General features: G+C 52.4%; 1 protein-coding gene across 1 annotated transcript; it reads left to right on the plus strand.

Moving 5' to 3' along the window:
• Positions 1 to 1276: 1276 nt before the first annotated feature.
• On the plus strand, positions 1277 to 10054 carry BCL6 (B-cell CLL/lymphoma 6). Its single transcript, XM_008947051.1, has 9 exons — positions 1277 to 1317; positions 2355 to 2522; positions 3522 to 3743; positions 3881 to 4864; positions 5459 to 5640; positions 6717 to 6884; positions 8294 to 8424; positions 8804 to 8941; positions 9833 to 10054. Exons 2-9 carry the CDS (start codon positions 2362 to 2364, stop codon positions 9974 to 9976), a joined length of 2130 nt encoding a protein of 709 aa, XP_008945299.1. The 5' UTR covers positions 1277 to 1317; positions 2355 to 2361; the 3' UTR covers positions 9977 to 10054.
• The last annotated feature ends 439 nt before the right edge of the window (positions 10055 to 10493 follow it).

Consider the following 10493-nt stretch of genomic DNA (forward strand, 5'->3'; position numbering starts at 1 on the left):
AGGTCAGAGTCTGCAGGATTTGGGAAATGAGTCACTTTTTTGTGTGTGTGCGCAAAGTTTTAAGCTAACCAGGCACAGAGCAGCCCTGAAGATTTGCATTTGATGGCTGGCATTGGGCGCCTCTTAGAGTTTCGCATGGGATACCTTGCCTGAAATTTCACCTCACATCCCAACCCAGTGTCTCCAAGGACATGAGGGGAGCTTGGGCTCCAGACGTGTTCGTCTCTCACAAGGAGGAGGGAAAGGAACACTTGTCCTCCTTGCAGGGCTGGATGGGTCCTCTGCAAGTGCTGGCAGTCTTACTGTCTCCATCCAGTTTTGGGGGAGTCAGCCCTCCAAATGGTGTGATGAGTATGTTGCGATTTGTTGGATCACTTATTTATAGCGCTTCTCGCTGCTGGGCTGGCTGCTGAGCACCTGCCTGCATTGGTGCCGGCTCGATTGTCTTTGTCGCTTTTAAGTAAATTTGGGAGTAATAACTCGAGCTCTGAAAGGCTGTTAAGGCCTGGGTTTCCTTGCCAGGCTGCCCTAGCCGTGCTGCCTGTGAAGTCAGCAGCTGGAGACAAAGCCTGTGGTTTGGGGGAGGGCTTTTCCAGCAGCCGGAGGAAGGCGTTTGTTCTGGGTCGTCATCCGTCCCCGCCACTGGCTTCCTTATGCGATCCTGGCCAAGTCCCTTCAGTACTTGACGCCCATATCCTCCCAAGTCTGCTTGTTGGTCCCATCCCAGGGCGTTTTCACCGGCGGCTGGAGCACATGGGTATTCCGAGAAGGGCAGTAGCTGCTTTGAGGAGACAGGATTCAGGCTCTTTCCAGGTTTCTGAGGGGAGTGGCAGCAGATGTTTGTGTATAAGTCACACCTGTTAACGAGGTGCTGGGAATACAGTGTTGGTCTTGGATGTGGCACCGGACGGGAATTCAATCTTGGCAGGGGAAGAGTTATCTCCAAAAGAAGTGGTGAGAAAATTCTCGCTTGACTTCCCTTCCCCACCTGCCTTTAAGTTCCTGAGTCATGGAAATTAAAATCTTCTTGGCATACGCCCATGGTTTGGGCTAGAGGGTGTGGAAGAAGCTATGATTGGATTCTCAAAGCCTGTGGTTGTGATAAGAACGCACTGTACAGGAAGAAACAAATGTTAACCTTACTGGAGAGTAGAAGGTTTGTTATCTGTAGCTTTTATCCAGCTGATACTCAAGTGAAACAGCAGGCTTGTGTCCTGCTGTGGCCAATTCGTAATTACTAGCTAATGTGGTGTTTGTTTTCTTGTGCTTTATTTGTAGGTTTGAAAGAAACTTTTGGACTGTGAATTGAGGCATTTGGTATGTAAATTTAAATTTTGTGCTTACCCTCCTAACATCCCCCCCTTCCCTTTACCATGTTGAAGGAAATGTTTCATTAGACCCAGCTGGAATTTGTTTTTAGGAGAGCAGCTGTTCTATAGAAAATACTGTATGTTCATATGCCACTGGTGAAGGAGTCAGGCTTGTGGGAGGGGGTTGATCATGAAGGAATTTGATGCTGAAGATGCACTTTCCAGCCCAAACTTCAGGCACCAAGAGATCTGGACTTTCCTGGGTGCTAGTTGGGAGGACACCTCTGACATGGCTCCACAGATGTTGTCTTGGGGAAGGCTTTATGTTCCTCGACTAACCCAAGCCTTGTTCACTGGGAGAGACTGGGCTGTGGTGTGGGTAGCAGCCCAGCAGGTTAGATGAGTTCTACTCCTCGTTGCCACCACTGATTCATTAGGAAGCTGTGGACAGGTCTCCTCCAGAGTGGCCACTGCTTAAGAGCGGGAAAGTAGTTTGCAGGTGGGTGAGGGCTGGTGATCCACTGTGGCCTGTATTTTCCAGATGTTGAAATCCTTCACCTTCAGTTGGGATCTTAAGGCTTGTTTTGATTCCCGTGGCTGGTTTTACAGCCAGCCAGCAGATGAGTGAGGGGGATGGCTCCTAAGGAAGATCTGAGGGCTGGGACGTTGTGTTTGGAACTTCACGGAGATGAATACAAGTGGTGGTGGGAGGAGTGGGCTGGGGTGGAGCCGCCACGGGCGAGGCAGGGAGCTGGTTAGCTAATCCTCAGGAGGGTCTAGTTGCCTTCGCCCGCCGGCTTGCTGGGTGGGACTGAGACATGCCAGGTCTCGCTGTTTGCCAAGAGACTTCGCTGGGCAGCCTGGCAGGTGCTCACTGGGGTGCAGAGCTGTTTGCCTTGGGATCTAGGAGCTGGTGCTGTCCCTGACAGCAGCAGTTGGCCATCTGAGCGTATCCCAGAGCAGCAGCTGCCTCTTTGCTAGGTTTAGGGTACTCGCTTGGCTGCTTCTCCATTCCCATCCTCCTCCTGCTTCTGTCTCGAGCAGACTCAAGATGGCCTCGCCAGCAGACAGCTGCATCCAGTTCACCCGCCACGCGAGCGATGTCCTCCTCAATCTCAACCGCCTTAGAAGCCGGGATATCCTGACTGACGTCGTCATCATTGTGAACCGGGAGCAGTTCCGAGCCCACAAAACAGTCCTGATGGCCTGCAGGTGAGAGCCAGAGAATCAGAATTGAAAGGGGCTGCCAAGGCATTTGGACCTGTAATAGGATTAGAGCTGAGACCTTTTGCCTCCAGCGTGGTGCCCACACCTTTCTCCGAGCATGCCCATACCTCTCTCCTTGCATGCCCACATCTGCCAACATGCAGCCCATGGAGACAAACAGGAGCACAGCAGATGTGAGGCACATCCCTGAAGGCAGAGCACATGCTCTGCAGGGACAGGACAGGAGAGGGGAGGAGAAGATGCTCTACTGGGGTGAGCAAGTCCTCAGTGACTGTGGTGTCCCCTGCTGCTGCTATTTTTAGAGCTATTCCTATCCAGCTCTCAGGCTGCTGGTTGCACCAACCTTTCTTGATTTCTTTTTATCCCAAGCCTAGTGGTGTCTGAAATCCCTTTCCTGCTCCTAAGATTGCTGGAACTGCTTCCTAGTAAATGCTAATTAGTATCCCACCATAGCCTAGTTGAATTACAGCAGATACTTTCCAGGGTCTCCTGCTGACAAGGTAAAAAGATTTGGAAAGTCAAGGTTTGACTGTTAAGACATCTGAGGAGTGTTTTGCCAACGTTTCCTTGGGTTTTATTTCCCTCCTGGTTCAAGAGTGAGTGTGAGTGCCCCGAGAGGTTTCTGAAAGAAACGAGTCACAATGGGAAGGGGGTGATGGTAAGAAAAACAACAGCGGAAAAAAAATAAAAAATAAATAAAAACCCAACCCCAAACCAAGGGGAATTTCTAAATGGAGGCAGTGGGGAGTTGTTGAGCAGGTGAGATCTAAAAGCAGGCTGTTCCAGTTGGGAAAAGTGCAGTGCGGAAGACGCTTACTAAGCTGAGAAACCAAGCTTGATAATAAGGGGGAAGCTCAGGGAATTCTGTAATTGCCTCCTCCTCCCTTCCCATTCACGAACCCCTCGGTGCTCAGGGATTTCAGACAGATTCTCCTTTCTTCCTCTGAACTGTCATAATACTCCTCTTCTGTCTCCTCTCTGCAGTGGTCTCTTCTACAGCATCTTCACTGACCAGCTCAAGTGCAACCTGAACGTCATAAACCTGGACCCTGAAATTAACCCTGAGGGGTTTTGCATTCTCTTGGACTTCATGTATACATCCCGCCTGAACTTGAGGGAGAACAATATCATGGCTGTGATGGCCACAGCACTGTACCTGCAGATGGAGCATGTGGTTGATACCTGCCGAAGGTTTGTCAAGTCTAGGTGAGTGCTGTGAGTGAACTTCGGAGAGCCCGGGACAATGTGGTCGGGTGGGAGTGGGGAGAACTGACAAAGTATCTGCAAACTTATCCTTATGGGCTGGAAATGACTGTGTCTCCCTCCTTTTTGCCTGGTTCCAGTGAAGCAGAGATGGTATCTGCTGTGAAGGCCCCAAGAGAAGAGTTTTTGGCTGGACGGATGCTGAGCCACCCAGAGGTGATGGCTTATCGGAGCAGAGAGGTCTCGGAGAACGGCATGCCTCTCCAAAATGGGTCCCTCTGCAATGGGAGGGCCTTTGCACCTGGCTTGATCAATAGTTTGTCTGGATCCCCCATTTCCTACCACGGATACAGCCCTCTCCCTCTAAATAGCTTCCTTGTGGATGATGAGTTGCGGGAGATGAGGATGCCTCTCTCTGAACTCTCGAGGGCAGGTGCTTTCCCCAAGGAGAGGATCCTGCCATGCGACAGCTCCAGGACAATCCCCACCGAGTACATGAGAACCATTACCGACATCTCGGCCAACATGTGCCATGCCACCATCTATGCTCCGAAAGAAGGTGCTGCTGAAGAAGCCAGGAGCGACATGCACTACAACGTAGCCTCTGGCCCCAAACCCGTTGTCCCTTCGATCCGGAACAATCCCTATTTCTCTTGTGACAAAGTGGCCAAAGAGGAGGAGCGGACCTCTTCAGAGGATGAGATCAGCCAGCACTTTGAGCCCACCAACACCCCCCTGGACCGCAAGGGACTTATCAGCCCTCAGAGCCCCCAGAAGTCAGACTGTCAGCCCAACTCGCCAACCGAATCCAGCAGCAGCAAGAACGCCCGTATCGGTCAGAACTCTAGCTCCCTCTTCACCAAGAGCCCCACAGATCCCAAAGCCTGCAACTGGAAGAAGTACAAGTTCATCGTCCTAAACTCTCTCAATCAGAACACCAAGCAAGACAGCACTGACCAGAATGAAATGGGAACCCTCTCTCCTCGCACCTACATGCCAATGTCCACTTGCCAGCAGTCCATGGAGCCGGAGCATCTCAACGTGCAATCACCCACCAAGATGAGTGTGAATGGAGAAGACTCTACTATCCCACAAGCAAGCAGACTCAACAATATCGTTAACAGGTGAGAAGATTTCCCCCCCTTCTCCACCCCTCGAGACAGGATTCCCTGCATTGTTGGTGAGGGTTTGGAAGTGTGTGAAATAGCTGTAGCACTGGGCTGGGGGACCATGAGCAGGTGGAAGCCTCTGCATTTGGTGGAACACTGCCAATGACACTGGCTGTGTGCCAGCTGTCCCTCGCCTGGACTGGTGATGGAATTGGGAACACTGGGGCAGGAATCCCTGGCTCACCTTGGCAGCTCTGAATGGTTTCTGGAGCCTCGATTTGTCCAGCCTGGTTTTCACCAGCCTCCCTGTGCCTCAAGCTTTTGGTTGGCCATAAGCATTTGGAACTGCCAAACTAGCAGGGAACAGTACACTGTCCTCTGGCCCCGGATGTTCCTAGAGAGCTGTGAGGTCATTTAGTGATGGGCACTCGAAGGATTGAGGCTCAAGGATCTGTTGTTGATCAGGGCTATGCTGTGCGTCTCGCCACAAAAGTGTCCCCATAAAACGTGGCTGTCCCTTGTGTCTGGAAGGGTGCAAACAAGGGCCCAAGTAGCTGAAAGCACAGCAAGAGCCTTCTCACGGCTGTGTGCATTCCTCTCCTCCCACAGGTCTCGGGATGGGTCCCCTCGGAGCAGCGAAGGACAGTCCCCACTGTACATGCATTCGTCGAAGTGCAGCTCCTGTGGCTGCCAGTCCCCACAGCATGCTGAGATGTGCCTTCATACCCCTGGCTCAAATTTTGGAGAAGAGATGGGGGAAACCCAGTCTGAATACTCTGACTCCAGCTGCGGTGAGTCTTGCGTCACTGGTTGACATTTTCAACCGGCCAGCAAGGGGGTTGTGCAGTCTGAGGACCTGTCAACCCAGTGCCCTGTGTCCAAACAGGCAGTCAGACCTGTCTCTGGTGCTGGTGGATCGTAGGGTGCTTTATGGTCCCCTCCTAACTGGCTGACCAGCTGTGTGCATGCATGTGAGGGACATGCACGTGGGAATTGCTTCCTCTCTTCCCCAGCACCATCCAGGTGCCTTGTGCAGGGAGTTAGTCACCTGCTGCAAACTTGGCAGCTAAGGACAGGAAACAAAGTGCACCCCACCCCACCAGAACCACAGGAGAACAAGCTTGGCAGATGTAATGACCCTAATGAGGATTGGGCAAGATGGTGTGTCTTACGCATCCGTCATGATATCTTTGTTATCAGGGAGCCCAATGTGCACATCTGGAGAAATGCAGATAATGAGGCTTACAATCTTGTTGCAAAACTCCACAAGCCCAGAGACAAATATCTGTGCACCCATCTGCCTGTAGCTCAGAGTGGGGGAATGCAGAATTGTCACCTGTGATGTGGACAGAGATCCACAGAAGGAACCCCACTGTGGTGATCTTCAAAGCTACATAGAGCATCTAAGAGTTAGGCACCCTCTGACTGAGGGAACCTGCCTTGCCATTCAGATGATGGTCTTCCCATGCTCAAGGAAGCCATCTGTGCATGTAAAGGTTTAAGACCTCCAAAGGTGCTGGAGTTACTCCAGAGCTGAGCATCCACCTTTCAGAGGATGTCTGATTACTTGGGTGCTTCAGTAGACCTCTTTGAAAGATGTCCAGGTGAGATGCCAACTCCTTGGAAGCAGCTTGTGTTGCACTGAAGGAAAGATGGCTTGTCACGACTTCGGTCTCTCAAACCACAAGGCTGTCAGGAGGTAGTGGCATGCTGCAAGCGCCATTGACCACAAACCTCTGTCTGCGCTCAGCTTCTTGTTTCAACACTTGCTCTGGCTGCCCCTCTCAACCCCAAACCCATCCTATGACCCATCGTGGAGCTGGCCTGTGCATTGCCCATCTCACTGCTCTCCTCTCTGCCCTCCCAGAGAACGGAGCCTTCTTCTGCAACGAGTGCGACTGCCGGTTCTCCGAGGAGGCCTCTCTCAAGAGACACTCTCTCCAAGTCCACAGTGACAAGCCCTACAAGTGTGACCGCTGCCAGGCCTCCTTCCGCTATAAGGGCAACCTTGCCAGCCACAAAACTGTCCACACAGGTACAGTGTTGGCCACAGGTGCACCTTCCTGGGGAGGCTGTGGGTTCTGGGGCGCACAGGCTTTTACGGCTGGGTCTTTCCCGGGTGCAGTGTCCCCTGCTCTGTGCCACAAGCTGTCCCCGATGGGAAGGGCAAGGAGCTCTTCTCAGTGCTGCCAGGGAGCCCTCGGGCAGAGCAGCCAATCTGGGAATGGGGGAGATGCTGCCTGGCCTGGCAGGCAGCTCCTTTGGTGGGGAGCACTGGTCACCACCATTTCGAAAGGCATCTGACGAATTGCATGGCTGGGAGCAGATCGAGGCCTCCAGGTTACTTTGTGGTAGACTTGAAAAAAATAATAATTAAAAATTATGAAAAGGACATTTATGGAGAAGTGTGGGATTTTTTTCCCCCTACATCCTTGAAATCCAGATCCTATCTAGCCTGGCAGAAACTCTGCTGATGGGAAAATCTGTGAATGGATGGCCTCTGTGAATCAGCACAATGAAAGCTGAGAAAGGAAGGGCATACTGAGGGTTTAGTCACTTGTTCACAGACTTAGGGATTTCTTTTTTTTGTGCTTTTATTAATGCTTAGTATGTCACCGTCCCATTCACCAGGTGGGGAAGGGAAGTCAGTGCTGATGACTCGGTGCTCCTGCACTGAATTAGGTGCAGGTTCCCACAGTCTCATCTGAGTTCCAGGAGGGCTGCGCACGTGGATGAGACCAAGCAAGTGCCAGGGCAGGGTCCAAGGGTGCCTGGGGTTGAACCCCAGAAACAAAATAAAAAGACAGGAAGGGATAGACGATGGCTGTTTCCCGCTCCTTGTTGAGCCCATCTTCCACTGTCCTAAAGAAACTGTTTTCAGTGTTTTTGCGGCTGTCCCCATAGTGGGGGGCCAGCAGCGTGACTGAAACCTAATAATGACTTGGGAGCTGGGTTGCTGGGTGTGCTTGGCTTTCTGCTCCATCAGCTCTTTTCACTTCTCTAAAAAGGTGATGAATGGCTGAGGCAGGATGTGCTGGGGACTGTGAGGAGCCCCAAGGGAGCCAGGTGGCCCTGTGTGGCTGAGTGATGGCTGTAGGGAGACATAGGTGCCAGCCACTGTCAGGGAGCCAGGAGGAGCGATGCTGTTAGTCCTTGCTGGCAGAACTTTCTCCCCTGCCCTGAAGGCTGCAGCTCCCAGCCTGAAAAAGAAAAGGTACCCGCAGTGCCTGGGTACCTCCTGGGCTCACTTACTCTGGGAACACCCAGATGTCCTGGCTGATGCTGCTTGTCCCCAGCCATCGTCAAAAGAGACAGGAGTCAGGGCTAGTGCTTCATGCCATGGGGTCTGACACCTGAAGGCACTTAGCTTTGGGGAGTGCCATGGATCATGGGGGCTGAGCATGCCTGTCCCTAACCCCTCACCCTTTCTTTTGGGCTCTGCAGGAGAAAAGCCGTACCGCTGCAACATCTGCGGGGCACAGTTCAACCGGCCAGCCAACCTGAAGACCCACACGCGCATCCACTCCGGAGAGAAGCCCTACAAGTGTGAGACCTGCGGGGCCAGATTCGTCCAGGTACTTCTGGCCGCGGGGACCTGCGCTGCCTGGGCGGGTGGGACGCGGATGGACCTCCTGCCTCAGCCCAGTGATGCCTTGTGGCAGGGAGGAGGCTAATGGGTCATGCTTTGGGCAGATCTTCCCAGAGTGTTGGGGGATGAACAGGGGCCATGTGGGCTAGTTTGGCTTACTGCGAGGCCTGACTGCTGGTTTTGTTTCCTCTCCTCCATTTGTTGTTAAGGACTGGAGAGATCAGACCTCAGACACGTGTGGTCCTAGAACCCAGTAGACCATAAAAAGACCACTGGGCAGCATGCTGCTTCCACAGGGATGTCCTTGCTCCTGGTGAGATGCCCTCATCCCTGGGGCTGTCCTCACCCAGAGCTGTTCTCCCTAGGTGGCCCACCTCCGTGCTCACGTGCTCATTCACACCGGGGAGAAGCCGTACCCCTGTGAGATCTGCGGCACACGCTTCCGGCACCTGCAGACCCTCAAAAGTCACCTTCGAATCCACACAGGAGAGAAACCGTACCATGTGAGTGACCCTGCTTGGTTTTGAGGGGGGCTTTCAGCTGGGGCTGGAGGAGGATGCTGTGAAACCTGGGAGGCTGGAAAGACACCAGGGGCATTTGCATGGGCTGGTTGCAGCCAATGCCCTTCCGAAGCCTCATGAGGACCCACAGCAAGGTCACATCCCTGTTCCTCCTGCCCCATCCCACTCTTGTACATTAGCTGATGCTGTTGTGGTATTTTGTCATGAATGACTCTGTTGGAAACGCTGATGTGCAGCCCAGGCTGGGTACATCTTAGGTGCTCTTCTCTTCTTCCATGCTACCTAGAAGAAGATCACACTTCCAGAAATAGCTGTGGTTTAAATTAGAGCCACCCGCTATGTGGGGATGGGGGAAAGGAGCAGACAGCCTGGGTATGGGTGCCAGTAGTACCCATGCAAAGTCAGCAGTATTGCTTGCAGCCCTGAGGGCTCCCAGCTCTTTGCTGAGGCTTTTCTGGATTTCCCCATCCATTAGAGAGGGAATCAGAGCAGGGGTTATCATCCAAATGTCTCTCTGGAGCCATCCATCTTGGTGGGGGTCAAAAGGACCTCCCAAAATAGTCCGGTGGCTGGTTTGAGTGTGTAGATAAGGAACTTGGCACCATGTCCATCAGAGACAGGTTCCTCAGCCTGTGTGCATCCCATGAGCTGAGACATGCTGCTGAAGCCCGGGGTGGGGTGCCGCTGGGTGCTGCTTCTCCCACCACATCCCCACATCTCCCTTGGCCATTTGTGTGAGGGCCGGAGCATCCTGGGGTAGCTGGCAGAGGAGGGGCATTTGCGGCGGGACCGCTGCCCTGGAGGGCAGGACGTGTCCCCCACCTGCCCTGCCGGCCCGTTTCACACCCTCTGCCTTTGCCTCTTGTCCTGCAGTGTGAGAAGTGCAACCTGCATTTCCGCCACAAAAGCCAGCTGCGGCTCCACCTCCGGCAGAAGCACGGGGCCATCACCAACACCAAGGTGCAGTACCGCATCTCTGCCAGCGAGGTGCCCCCGGAGCTCCCCAAGGCCTGCTGAAGGCAGAGGCTGGCCAGGAGGAGGTCGGCTTGGCGAGGGGAGAAGCTGTCCAAAGGATACTTGCAACACTTTAGAAGAAAACAGAGAGGAGAGAGGAAAAAAAAAAAAAAAAAGTCATCACATGATGGAGTGCCTCTAAACCCATAGAGCAGATAGGCAGGAAAACGTTAGAAATTAAGAAAAAAAATTACAAATACACGGGTTTTATTTTTCCCAGTTATGTGAAACGAAGAGAAAAATAAAATTATTCAGATCTTACTGTATATAAAACATGAAAAACCGAAGATAGTCATTTGAAATGTCTGTGCAGTGGAGTGTTGATAAACTCTGGAGTCTAACCTTCACAGCCTTGGCCGTTTGAAGATGAGGAATGTAACGTTGATTTACGGGAACAGATTTTTTTCTTTTGTATGCAAAATGTGTGTTCTTTTAAAGAGAAAGTATGCTATTAAAGAGAGGGCTTTAACTTTTTTAACCAAAGGTGAAGGAATCTATGGCAGAGTTGTAAATATATAGA

Source organism: Merops nubicus, unplaced genomic scaffold (assembly GCF_000691845.1).
Source record: "Merops nubicus isolate BGI_N331 unplaced genomic scaffold, ASM69184v1 scaffold48499, whole genome shotgun sequence".
NCBI lineage: Eukaryota > Metazoa > Chordata > Aves > Coraciiformes > Meropidae > Merops > Merops nubicus.